The sequence below is a fragment of the Capricornis sumatraensis genome, chromosome 3, assembly GCF_032405125.1.
Source record: "Capricornis sumatraensis isolate serow.1 chromosome 3, serow.2, whole genome shotgun sequence".
NCBI lineage: Eukaryota > Metazoa > Chordata > Mammalia > Artiodactyla > Bovidae > Capricornis > Capricornis sumatraensis.
This window is the reverse complement of record NC_091071.1, coordinates 117,833,977-117,847,482: the sequence shown is the minus strand read 5'-3', so window position 1 is coordinate 117,847,482 and position 13,506 is coordinate 117,833,977. Positions and strand designations below refer to the sequence as shown.

Here is a 13,506-nt window from a genome sequence, read left to right as displayed (position 1 = left end):
CACGTCATAATCAACTCAACACTTGCAAAACTGAACTTCACATCTTCCCCCAGAAGCTGCCTCCAAGATTCCCATGTTTGTTCTTCTAGAAACTCAGGAACCTTTGACTCCTTTCACCTCGTCTTCCCTTGCCTTAGCCCATTCAGGATGTGGTAACAAAAATACCATAGGCTGAGTGGCTTAAACAGAAACTGACATCGGGCAGTTCTGGAGGCTAGAAGTCCAAGGTCAAGGTGCCGGCAGATTCAGTGTCTGGTGAGGGTCTGGTTCCTGGTTCATAGCCAGTTGTCTTCTGGTTGTGTCCTTACATAACAGAGGGTGAAAGGGCTCTTGAGGTCCCTTTTACAATGGCACTAATAACAGTCATGAGGGCTCCACCTTCATGACCTAATCACCTCCCACAGGCCACACCATCAAATACAGTTAAGTTCCCTACATACGAACCTTCAAACTGTGAACTTTCAAAGATTTCAAACTGCATGCACACATCCAATCATGTAAGTTGGTTCATGTGTCTGGTGTGCGTCGTCACATGCTATCTCGTCGATGTGTCTTTGTGTCCTTTACTATATCATACTGTATATAGTATAGTGGTGCAGTATCTTTATTTCAGGCCCAGAATCTGTGCCAACACCACCAGGCATGAGTGAAATTGCAGCTTGTCCTCCATCTCCTGCTGCTGACGATCCGTCAGCTCTACCATCTCCCAACTCTCCCTCCTCCAGTCAGTAACGCTTCTGGCCTGTTCACTCAAGGTCAGCCCCTGTATGCCAGCTGTTGTACTTTTCAAGATACTGTACTGTAAGATTTAAAAATTTTTATTTTTTATGCATTTGTGTGAAAAATGATTATAAACCTATTACAGTTCAGTACTACATAGCTGACTGTGTTGGCTGGGTACCCGGACTAACTTCGCTGGACTTAAAATGTGCTCTCGGAACAGATACCATTTGTATATAGGGGACTTACTGTATCATTCAACTGGGGGTTAGGATTCTGCATGTGAATTTGAGGGGAGACATACAGCATCCAGGCCACAGCATCTATCTGCCCACAGCTCCAATCAGCAGTAAGTTTACTTTAACACTTTTTTAGATTTATTTTTCCTGTGCTGGGTCTCTGCTGCTGCGAAGGCTTGTCTCTAGGCGTGGCGAGCGGGGTTACTCTCTAGTTGCGGTGCACAGGATCACTTTGGTGGCTTCTCCTGTTGCTGAGCACAGGACCTAGGACACATGCACTTCCATAGTTGCACATGCGGGCTCAGTAGTTTTGGCTCCCAGGCTCTAGAGCTCAGGCTCCATAGTTGAGGCACACAGGCTCAGTTGCTCTGAGGCCTGTGGGATCTTCCCGGATCAGAGATCGAACAAGTGTCTCCTGCATGGGTAGGCAGACTTTATCACTGAGCCACCTAAGAAGCCCCAGAATATCCACACTATTCAGGAATAAAACAGAACAAACTACTAACATGAAGTGAAAAGACCATATACTCTACCATCCCACTTATAATAAGATATTCAGAACAGGCAAATTTATAAAGAAAGAAATTAGACCAGCGGCTACCTGGGGCTGAGAATGGGAACAGGAATATCTTGGGGAGATAAAAATATTCTACAAGTGATTTATGATCATTTTGCACTGCCTGGTAAATCAAACCATTGAATAGTTCACTTATGAGTCCATTTTACACATGAAATGTATTTTAATAAAGCTGTCAAAATTTTTTAATTAGACACTCAGTTGAATATTAATCTTACTTGTTAATGTATTTTCTAGCCACCCTTTCCCCTGAAATAGACCCTAATCTTGAGGGCAAGACCAAATCTCCCACATATTATATGAAATTTTAATACAAATTACATATAATCCAAAGCTATACACACACTGTGTTCACAACGATTTGTGGATACAACTTTGCCTTGCCAGGCTATGGGGTGATGGTAATCATCAAGAGCATCAAGGAAGAAAGGGTGCATGTGCATGGACTGGCAGAATAACAGCATGTGAATCCCAGCTCCTCTAGGCGTGAACTCAGAGAACTGCCCGCTGTGAGCCCAATCTCCAGGTCTAAAGCAGGAAGAGGGTTTTCCAGGTAATGCTAGTGGTAAAGAACTTGTCTGGCAGTGCAGGAGATGCAAAAGATGCGGGTTCAATCCCTGGGTGTGGAAGATCCCTTGGAGGAAGACATGGCAACCCACTCCAGTATTCTTGCCTGGAGAATCCCATGGACAGAGGGGCCTGATGGGCTACAGTCCATAGGGTCACACAGTCAGACACAACTGAAGCGGCTTAGCACACATGCATGCAAATGGGGGAAAATGTGGTAGCAACCTCATAAGGTTGTTCAGAGGATGAAATGAGATGATCTGAATAAAACTTTTAGCATGGTGCTTGGAACATGTTACAGCTCACTGAATCTTGATTTAAAACACAAAAAACCCAATCACAAACACACACACACCAAAGGAATCTTCACACAGGAAACACCTTCAACAACAGGGGATGACTACAGATGACCCACCCTCGTCTGTCACCTACCAGGCAGCAAGTGGCCTGTGTCATCTCTTCTCCCTTCCAAGCCCAATGAAATGCATGTGTGACCAGAAATACTATTAATCGTCTAACAAGAGGAGCTGAACAGCACTCAGTTTTCATCAGTTTGTCTGCCTCTCCACCCTCTTATCCTACAAAAGTGGGATTCCATTTCCTGGCTCCCTTGGCATGAGTAGGGCCACACATCCAGTTCTAACCAGTGAATGAGAGAAAATGACATGTCACTTCCAAACCAGAGCACGTGTCTGGACAAGACTCTCCTGGAGGAACTAGCAGAAGGTCCAGCTGGCAGCTGCTCTGTGAGTGAGCTACGTGAGGACAGCATGGAGTGGGTCCCCCTGCTAACCTGTGATGGACAGGGAGCCTGAGTGGGAAATGCATGCGCTCTGTAGTGCTCTCACCCAGCCTCGCCCAAGTCACAAGGCTCATGGACTCGTGGTGCCTGCAGAGCAGCCAGTTGAGATGTTCAGGGCTCTGGGTGTGAGGGAAATGGGGAGAGTGCTTTGGGGAACCCAAGCATGTTGTGCCAAAAATAAATCAGGAGAGCTGGAGGATGAGTGGAGCTTAGGAGAGTCACAAGCCCGACAAAGTCACAAGGCGCTCAGGCTGTGAAATGTGTACGTTTTCAATCTCTCACCTAAAAAACCCTAAGATACTTTACTCCCCTCGATTCTGTGATGAGCCACTCTCCCTATTCTGTCAAGCTCTCTGACCATTTCATCTTCTCATGGGCGCCACTTCCTCGGCCTCCATGTCCCCTCCCCTTGCTGGTAACCTGGGCTCTGTCCTCAGCTCCACATGCCCTCTTAATGCTTATTACAATGAATACTAAGAAAATAAATTATTTCAGGCTCAGGAAAAAAATCTTACTTGGTGTGAGGCATGACAGTGATACTCTACCTGGGACAAACAGTGTAGGCTAGAACATGAAAGAAGAAAGTTGAAGAAAGTTGTAACTTCTGAGTACACAATCACGAAACAATGCAAAAAGAGCCATATCCAAACCATCTCTTCAGCCGAGTGAAGGTCTCAAAATACAGCCAAAGGAGTTTTTGTTCTTTATTATATTCCCCTGCTGCCGCTGCTGCTAAGTCGCTTCAGTCGTATCCAACTCTGTGCGACCGCATAGACAGCAGCCCACCAGGTTCTGCTATCCCTGGGATTCTCCAGGCAAGAACACTGGAGTGGATTGCCATTTCCTTCTCCAATGCATGAAAGTGAAAAGTGAAAGTGAAGTCGCTCAGTCGTGTCCGACTTCGCGACCCCGTGGACTGCAGCCTACCAGGCTCCTCTGTTCATGGGATTTTCCAGGCAAGAGTACTGGAGTGGGGTGCCATTGCCTTCTCCTAAGCATCACTCATTGTTTAAGGCAGGGCAAATTCTGTCAAGTATTTATGGAGCTCTTTTCTTCTCCTTATAAATAAATAAATCTGTAAAGAAAGCATCCACTAATCTCTATTTTCTCTAACCTGATTTTCTAAAGTTAGAAAAAGCAATCCTGGTGTCCTGAAACCATAGCCAAGGCTTCTCAACATCTTCAGTTAAAATACCTGTTATTTCCCAACCAGGGGAGCGCACACCACCATTACCTATACTTTGTAGTACACAGCTCAGTGCTGCTGACTTCTAACTATCACAGGGTAGTGTGTGCTCATTGCCCTGGTCTTTTTCAGCGGCAAAAATATTCAGAACTCAGGACTTCTGTAGTCGTCCTGTGACTAAGACTACATATTTCCAACTCAGGGGGTGTGGGTTCTATCCCTGGTCAGGGAACGGGGCTCCTATATGCCAAACGGCATGGCAAAAAAATTTAAAACGAAAAAAACACTAAGAACTTACTGCCCACATAGAAGAGTTCTCATAGCAACACACTAAGTGACAAAAAGACCAAAAAAGAAAAGAAACTGTTTTTATTGCTTTACAACAAGCCAGCAACAGACACAACACAATAATCACACATAACACTTGATATCCCCAAATGGTGTATAAAACCAGAATGTGCTCCTCCACTTAAAATCTATTTGTGAAAACTGAAATCCAAAACTTCTCCCAAGAACTTTACTATTCTCAAGCAGAATCAGTACTTAAAGAAGCAAAGAAAACTAGTACCAAACTTACTGAATATGTCTGATCGCATAATTCAGAACCTTTTACGCTCAATCCAGGCAGTGCTATTACTGCACATTTTAGATGGGCATCCTAAGTACTTTACGACTCCAACAACTTTCTTCTTTCCGCAAATTCTTTGCAGAAAGAGCTGTCAAGAAAATTATTCTAAAATCCAACAATGCACAGCAATTTATGCCTTATTTCTACTTCTTTCCTCATGATGGAAAATTTGGTCAGTCCTTAACTTGGCCTGCTAACAGCTCCAATGCCCATGCTGAAAATCCTACTTACAAACAGGAAGCCTAAACTCGTATTAGGCGTGAGAAGGTGACACTTCTAAGTAGCTCCTATTATTCTGGACACACTGGCACCTTCCTTTCAGTGAGCTCCAAGATACTGTGGTTGAAGTCACCATTTTAATAATTTCAACTCAACAGTAAGTTACATGGCAAGTACTACCTGAAAATGGGGGATGGAGGAGGGTGGGGGTTGCAGGGGACAGGCCCTGTGCCAGTAAGATATATGTGACTTGCCCAAAACTGGAATAATTAACAACCTGAGAGGATTGTTTATTCTTAAAAATATGACCAAGTCAGCTATTTTTTGCCTTTTAATTCAAGGTTTTCTCTTTCTTCCAGACAAAGCACAGCATTCTTCTCTCAGAATATCACCAGTCAGGGTGTTGAGAATTAACTGACTGAGTGGCTTCACACTCCCAGACCTACAGGTCTACCTGGCTATTAGGTAAGAGGTTTCACACTCAGAAATGTATCATATGAAATGTTTAAGATGCATGTGGAGAAGATGTTACATTCTGCAAGAGCAGAATGTTAAGGCAACATCAGAAAATGGGTGTTTTGGAGCCCTACCCCTACTCCCCACCTGGTAAACAAAGCCAGATGATGCTACTCAATCCTTATTACAAAATTCTCCCAAAATAACCTGCTGAATTTGTCTTTGCAGTTTAATCTCTGACATTTTGATGGCAGTGAGATAGAACCCTGGGGCTATACTTGCCTTGCAAAAAAATTGAACACCTGATTTACTCACAAGGCTTAAAATAAGGAAGGAAAATATAAAGTAAGTTGTCCTTCACTTGGCAACCATCCGTTTAATTATCTGTTTTTACACTGTATCCAGGCCACACCTGGATATGGATGGCTAGTATGGAAACAGAAAACACCAAGGATCACTCCTGGAAGAATCACAAACAAGACAATGAAGTTCTCAGTCAGCACATGGACACCATCAGGGTAGCAAGAAAAGAACTTTACCAAGAGATCAACATGTACGTTTCTGACAAAACCGAAGTGTACTGAGTTACAGAGCAAATTCACTGAAAACAACAAACAAAAACCTGTCTTTGTAAAGGCTATTCTGTCACTCCCTAAAAAGTGTTTCAACTCTGATACACCACACAACCGGTTAAGAAAATGAAGCGCGGTGTTTAGCGACGGGACATCCTAACTACCATGGGAGGCGCTGGGCTGGGCCTGGTGGGCACCACTGGAGTCAGCAGGGCTTGTGGGGGGAGCCCCCTACTTCTCCACGCAGGCTGCTGCCGTCTCCTTGTTGAAACCCCGGATGGAGAGGTCGTAGACTACCTCCTCCACTTTCTTCACATCGTACTTCAGGCCATCGTAGCGCTTCCTCAGGGAATCGTTTTTGAGGTTGAGGAGGCGGAAGCCGGAATCCAGCTCGTTGATGAAGGTGGAGATGTGCAGGGGCCGGGAGTAGTCTCCGGCGGTCACGCTGTTGACAGACAACCTCGACTGTGGGAGAGAAGCAGAACGTCACAGCAGGGCTCTTCCTCCAAGTCACAGCCACGAGGCCGGTGCGCCACATGACTTCTCCACACTATCCCTCATAACTACAGTTCTGACAACTGCTCGGTATTTACTTACTCAAAACTAAGAAATCATTCCCCTTTTGGTGGAGTTTCTGTGGTCTCCTGACTTCTCATAATTATAAATAGGGTTAGAGTGAACTCTTTTATAACAGCTTTCTTCTGCTTTTGATTTATTTTTATAGGACAATTTCTCAGAGAGAAATTAAGGGGAGAAAGACAATAACAACTGGTAGAAGTTCTATAGTTAATTGTTCCCCAAAACAACTATATAAAGTAACAGTTACCAGGAATATATACTGTGCCACTGCTCTGAAAGGAAGAAGTGTTCTCATCTTTTTAAATCGCATAATAACAAGTGTGCAAAGCCACCTCATTGTCTGAAACGCCATCCCAGCAAAACGTTAACACACACAGTACCCAGTCAATGACTACCCTGTGACCAACAGATGGCTTAGAAAAGAATGGGACATCTGAATTTTTGTACCCATTTAAAAAAACTGACAATGATATGGAAACGTCAAAAAGAGCAAATGGCAAATCACTAAGTTTCTTACCAGTTCACTAGCGAGAATGAGAACTCCTGAGAGATAATCTTCCACATCCAAGTGAAATCCCTTCTCCCGATCAGGCTCAACTGAAACATGTGACACGGTAAAGACAAGGTCACGATGGAAACATAACTTACACCTAAAATCTGTTTTAAACACACACACATACACACAAGTACAATTTCTCTCAAAGTAAAGAAAGGAGTCTTTCAAAACTATCTTTTGAATGTGGATATATCCTTGGCAACAGACCTCACTGTGGAATTCTTGAGTTCTCAAGCAGAATTCAATCTTTCGTTTTATTTTTCTTAAAGTAATACCACCAAGAATAGTATCCTGTTATGCATGAGAATAGCTTTTAGAAGGTATGTGATGAAACATTTAAGGAGAAGTCATGGGATCTACGCTTAACTTCCGAACAGTTCAAACATGCCCCCAACACACAGTGAGATGACACAGACAGGGCAAAATGTGACCAAGCAGAGGATCTAAGTGCAGCACACAGGTCTTCACTTTCAGCTTCTCTGAAAAACTACAAGAAACACCCAAGTAAACAGAGCAAGCCCCTACACATTTTTAGTTTTCATCTCTCCAAGAAACCAGTTTTCCACTTAGTTCTCATTTGTTTCCATAAACAGAAAGTCCCTCCCACCAAAAATTAAACTGATCGTGTGGATGGACACGACTGAGGGTACTCACTGCCAAGGATCTCCGTAACCGCTTCTCGAGTCACTAGGGTTTCGGACTCCAAGTACACAACAAATGCTGCCAGGAAGACCAAGCGCTGCAGCACAAACCTCCAGTGCTCGTGAAACCTGCAGTGAGTGCAAGGGACCAGGTGTTAGAAAGACAGGCACAGGACAGTCACGGCCAAACATGTGCAGCACGGGACCCTTTTTCAAACAAAACCTTATGTGAAACTCCAAAATATAAAATGTGTTAAGAACAATATGACATTTAAGTATTTTATATAGATGGATTTAGTGTAAATTTTGCCAGTCCAAATTTATAACAATTATTTATTATAATTTTAATATATAAGAAGCATGGTCCAATTCTGATGAATGCAAAAATTTACAGCCAAATGTTATAGACAAGAGCAACTGTGCTTTAGAAGTTTAATCGGTGAACAATGATGCTGCTCTGAGAAAAATAAATGCTGGCAAATGCAAATTGATGAGAACTGCAATGTATATCAGCCTCAGCATCTCAGTCCTACACTCTGAACTGAATGCAGGGTATCAAGAAACCCCAGCTTCACACACATGAGAAAGAACTACCGTCACTAAACAGGTGACCTTTAAACACTGAGATACAGTAGTTAAACTGAGCTAGGAGACTGAAAAAGCAAAAAGAAATTTTATAACCCCTAGATGTTTATGCTATGCCTCCTGATTTTCAAATGTGGCAACAAATTCAAAAACATCTTTCAACACAACCTAGGTCAAACCAAACATTTTGAGGGCCAGATCAGCCAGAGGGCAGTCTGTATGTGAACTCCAAACTCCATGCTCTCTAAAGACCCTGCCAGTTCTCCTGTCCTATCTCTAAGCGTCCGTTATTAACCTTACAGCAGGGGTCAGCAAACCTTTTCTAAGACTGAGGCTTTCTGGGTCACATTCAGTCTCTGTCACACTCTTATTTGGTTTTTTTTTCCTTTTCTTAGTTAACTCTTTAAAATATAAATATATTTATATAAAATATAAAAGGTCACAGTAATTTGCCAGCCCCTATCTTTCAACAATCTTGTGAGGTTACACTACCCACTCCCCACATACCTGTCTTAAGTATTTCTTGCCCTAACATATCTTAAAAGAACATTGTCTCTAGTGAGAAAGCAAGTCTAAATAGAAAGTTTAGGTTCCTATTTACCATATTTCATCAACACTCAGCTTTTCCCAGTTTAACACCTGTGAAATCAGGAAGTATTAAACAATCTACATATTTCATAATTATGATTAATAACAATCTTTTCCCTAATGACACAAAACATAACATTGTTTCTTAAAATTAATAGTGCTGTAGATTTAATAAAATATGGCATAAAATATTACCTGCATATGTTACTTGGCAGCAAAATTCAATCTTCAGTTTATACACATACACTGACACTTAATTCCATAATCTTAGTAGTATAGATACGGTCCATCTAACTTTACAAGTAACTTCAATAAACTAAAAAAAAAATTCTCTATTTGACCTTCACATAATATATATTTTCTTTTTAATTACTTTCTCATTGTAAAAATTACACATGTTCCTTAAGAAAATTATGAAAGTAAAAGGGAGAAAAAAAAAGTCAGCAATTTTGTCACGATTAAAATACTACCACTATTAACAGTTCCTTGTCCTCTCTGTTGTTTCTTCTAAGTAGAAGGATTGTCAACTAAATCTAAGCAATCATTTAGTCCATGCAGATTTTTCTCTTGCCTTCTTTTACTTAACGTTAAACAAGATGCTACTTATCTTACAAACCTGTAATACTGTTCAGCAGGAAACTTGGTCTTCAAAGACGTTAGATGTGTTTTTACTGTACCAAAATGTTCTCGAGCTTTCAAACACCTCTTTGGAACTGATCACAAAAAGATAGTCAAATGAAATAATGAAAGACTTACCAAATTTCAAATATAGTTCTTGCTTAACAATCTATGCAGTCTACCTGGAAATAAATCAATTTTTTTTAATCTCATGAGGAAATGTAGAGCATGCATCTCTGCTATCAACCTGGCTCTCAAAATTTCATATCTAGTTTCCCTACTGAAAAATAAACAACAAAAAATTGCTAAAAGGGGGTATGTCAGGAAACACACTGGCAAACTGTTATAAATTAACTAATCTTTAAGCACCTTTCCTAGTCAGTCCCCAAAGGATGCCTAAAATTGGATTTTGAAGGCTCTCATTTTTGGTCAAGGACTTCCTTGATGGCTCAGACGGTAAAGCATCTCCCTACAATACGGGAGACCCAGGTTCAATCCCTGGGTTGGGAAGATCTCCTGGAGAAGGAAATGACAACCCACTCCAGTATTCTTGCCTGGAAAATCCCACAGACGGAGAAGCCTGGTAGGCTACAGTCCATGGGGTTGCAAAAAATTAGACATGACTGAGCGACTTCACTTAGCACTTATATTTGGTCAAAAAGCAACTTTAGGATTTCTTTGCAAGTTCAGTGGTTAAGACTCCATGCTTCCACTGCAGGGTGCAAGGGTTCCATCCCTGTTTGGGGAACTAAGATTCTACATGTCACATGATGTGATCAAAAATTAAAAAAAAAAAAAATTAACAGCTTTATAATTATTCTCAATCAGGCTGACCAACTCCCTATCTCTCACAAAAATGACTTGCCCCTGACACCTTTTAGCTATGTTATGATATAATTCTTAATCTGAAAACACATTTCACTTCTTTTAACTGTGTTATCTTTTACAATAGAGATTCCATTTCTAACCTTCTTATACTCTGTATCTCCATTCAAGAGACTGACTGTAAACACTGTGACAACATTTTACAGTGGCCATTTTACTATCTAAAAGTACATATTACATCACATTCAATGACTGAAAGATTGGTGTTAAGAAAAAGCCAAATAAAAGTTGCTATATACACAAGAGAACTATGGAACTACCACAAATATCATCAGTAGAAGTACACCACTAGAGAAAACATTCCTAATTCAACCTATGTGAAAGCAGAAAATCAACAAAAATACAGAGAATTCTGCAAACCTATGAAATGATCAACTCACTTATTTCTCCAATTTTTACTCACCATAGAAACATGAGGAACAATTTTCACAGTTAAACCTTACAGATTTGATATGTCTTCTGAATGTAAATTAACTCTTTAGATGAAAGATTGACAGAGTGGATAAAACCTTCCAAATCAAAACAAAGAACTTACTGTCCTGAAACCCAGCACCCTGATGGACCCCTTGCAGAAGAGTTAAAATCTCTCGAGCTGTTTGTTCTAAACTCTGTACAACTTTTCGGATTTCCTAGAAAGAAATAGATCGAAATATCAAATAAATTCAACATAAGTATTATAATAGCCTCAAACCAAATATACTAGATAATATATTTGATCTGACACCTTCACTTACATTTCAAACACTGTCAACCTTTACAATGACATAAATGGTGCACAAGATTTATTCAGAACTGAATTCTGACTTCTCTACCTTCTCTATGAGACCTTCAAGAACTTATTTAAAAACCTGAGATTCCTCATACAGATTTCAAACAGTAATAGCCACCCACTCGCCCCAAATATCCCATTGGAACACTGAAGGAGACGAGGTATCCAGACATAAACCAAAAAGAGAAAAACGAAACACAACACAGGACTGCGTATCTTTCATTCATTCATTTCGCAAATATTCACTGAGCACTTGTATTACTAGGGAACCAAGCAAACGGTCCCTTCTTTCCGGCAGTTGTGTCGAGCGGGAGGCGTTTAAAAAGTAACGACCGCACAAATTAATGCGCTACTGTAAGTAAACATAACAGGAAAAAGATCCTTTTGATTGTGAGGTCAAGAAGATGACCAGAAAAAAAAGAGTGGAAAACAAACGCATACCAGGAAAAGCAAGCAGTGCTTGCAAAAGTCCCGAGGCAGGACGCTATTTGGGGAACTGGAGAAATTAAAGGGAGGTAGCGTGACCATAATATACAACAGGAATAAAAAGAGACTGGAGAGACCCGTGGGCCACAGTTGAGTCTGGATTTTTATCCTACATAAAATGAGAAGCCACAGGAGAGTTTTAAAGAGAAATGGCCACACGTGCTTTTAAGACACCAATAACCCACACAAGAAACACGTGTTGTCTGAGTCCCAAGCGCTGAGGGTTCGACATAAAAATGAACTAAAAATGAGAAAAACTGACACCCAAATGAGGTAGGTGATGCAGAAGAGCCGAGCCCAGGACACGGGGAACCAGGACCTGGGAGCAGAATCGGGGTTGGGGTCAAGGAGGTGCCCTAAGCCGAAACGTGAAGGGTAGGAACCCACCCCCGGAGGCTTCCCCACCGCTCGAATCAGAGCGACGGAGGAGGACCGGGCGTCGCGGCCCAGCTAGGCAAGGAGAGGGGAAGGGATATGGGGAGACGGGGGCTCGCCTCTCGGATGTCCTGCTCGGCAGCCAAAAAGCCCTGCAGCTCCACGAAGATCTCGCTCACAGACATGGCGCCGGCCGCACGACCGTCAGCCAGGGCTGCGAGTGGCCGGCAGAGTGCGTTCGGGAGACAACCGGCGCCTTCAGTTGCAACGTCCCGCCGCTACCGCCGCTGCCGCTGCGTCCACCGGGCCCTACGCTGAGCCTGTCGCTGGGGTCCTCCCAGGCCCGCGGCGCCCAGGATGCCGGGCTGTCCGCCGCGATGCCTGAGACGCTGGCCAGAAGGCAAAGCATGATGGGCGGGGCTCTTCGACAGGCATCGCTGGAAACCACCCGGGAGGGGTCCTCGGAGCACGTGGGCCTGAGACAGGTGGGGACTTCGGCTAAGAGGTGTGGAACCATCCTGCTGTTAGCTAGTGGTTTCCCCCGTCAGTGTCATGCTAGATATGTGGTTTCAGGAGCTGTGCACGATACCAAAACCTGAGGTCTCTTATATGAAATCGTGTTAAGTTCAGTCGCTCAGTCGTGTCCCAGTCTGCCACCCCGTGGACTGCAGCACATCGGGCTTACTTGTACATCACCAACTGCCGGAGGTTGCTCAAACGCCATGTCCAGCCAGTCGGTAGTGCCATCCGACCATCATCCTCTCTCATCCCCTTCTCCTCCTGCCTTCAATCAGGGTCTTTTCCCAGTGAGTCAGTTCTTCGCATCAGGTGGCCAAAGTATTGGAGTTTCAGCTTCAGCGTGAGTTCCAATGAATATTCAGGACTCATTTCCTTTAGGATTGACTGATTTGATCTCCTTGCAGTCCAAAGGACTCTCAACTTCTCCAACACTTGAAGTTCAAAAACTTCAATTCTTCAGCGCTCAGCTTTCTTTATGCTCCAACTCTCACATCCATTCATGACTACTGGAAAAAACATAGCTTTGACTAGACGGACCTTTGTCCGCAAAATAATGTCTCTGCTTTTTTATATGCTGTATAGGTTGGTCATAGATTTTCTTCCAAGGAGCAAGCATCTTTTAATTTCATGGCTGCAGTCACCATCTGCAGTGATTTTCGGAGCCCAAGAAAATAGTCTGTCACTGTTTCCATTGTTTCCCCTATTTGCAATGATGTGATGGGACCAGATGCTATGATCTTCGTTTTTTGAATGTTGAGTTTAAGCCAGCTTTTTCACTCTCCTCTTTCACTTTCATCAAGAGGCTCTTCAGTTCCTCTTAACTTTCTGCCATAAGGGTGGTGTCATCTGCTGTATCTGAGGTTACTGAGGTTACTTCTAATATCTAATAAAATGTGTTATGTAAATGGTTGTTCATAAATAATATGTAAATAGTTCCCA

General features: G+C 42.6%; 1 protein-coding gene across 2 annotated transcripts; it reads right to left on the bottom strand.

Moving 5' to 3' along the window:
* Positions 1–4,508: 4,508 nt before the first annotated feature.
* Positions 4,509–12,341, bottom strand: TSN (translin). 2 transcript variants are annotated; one of them, XM_068967922.1, is made up of 6 exons: positions 12,168–12,341; positions 10,954–11,047; positions 9,532–9,628; positions 7,756–7,871; positions 7,063–7,142; positions 4,509–6,431 (listed from the first exon to the last, which is right to left on the bottom strand). In XM_068967922.1, the coding sequence occupies exons 1-6, from the start codon at positions 12,231–12,233 to the stop codon at positions 6,198–6,200; spliced, it is 687 nt and encodes a 228-aa protein (XP_068824023.1). In that variant the 5' UTR covers positions 12,234–12,341; the 3' UTR covers positions 4,509–6,197. The 2 variants fall into 2 exon arrangements, with proteins under 2 accessions (XP_068824023.1, XP_068824024.1); XM_068967923.1 differs by lacking the exon at positions 7,063–7,142.
* Between the last annotated feature and the right edge of the window lie 1,165 nt (positions 12,342–13,506).

Coding starts and splice junctions, on each gene's coding strand:
- TSN (XM_068967922.1), bottom strand. CDS start 12,233: ATGTCTGTGAGCGAGATCTTCGTGGAGCTGCAGGGCTTTTTGGCTGCC. Junction 9,629..10,953: donor GGGTGCTGGGTTTCAGGACA/GTAAGTTCTTTG, acceptor TTTTGTGATCAG/TTCCAAAGAGGTGTTTGAAA. Junction 7,143..7,755: donor GGTTACGGAGATCCTTGGCA/GTGAGTACCCTC, acceptor CACATGTTTCAG/TTGAGCCTGATCGGGAGAAG.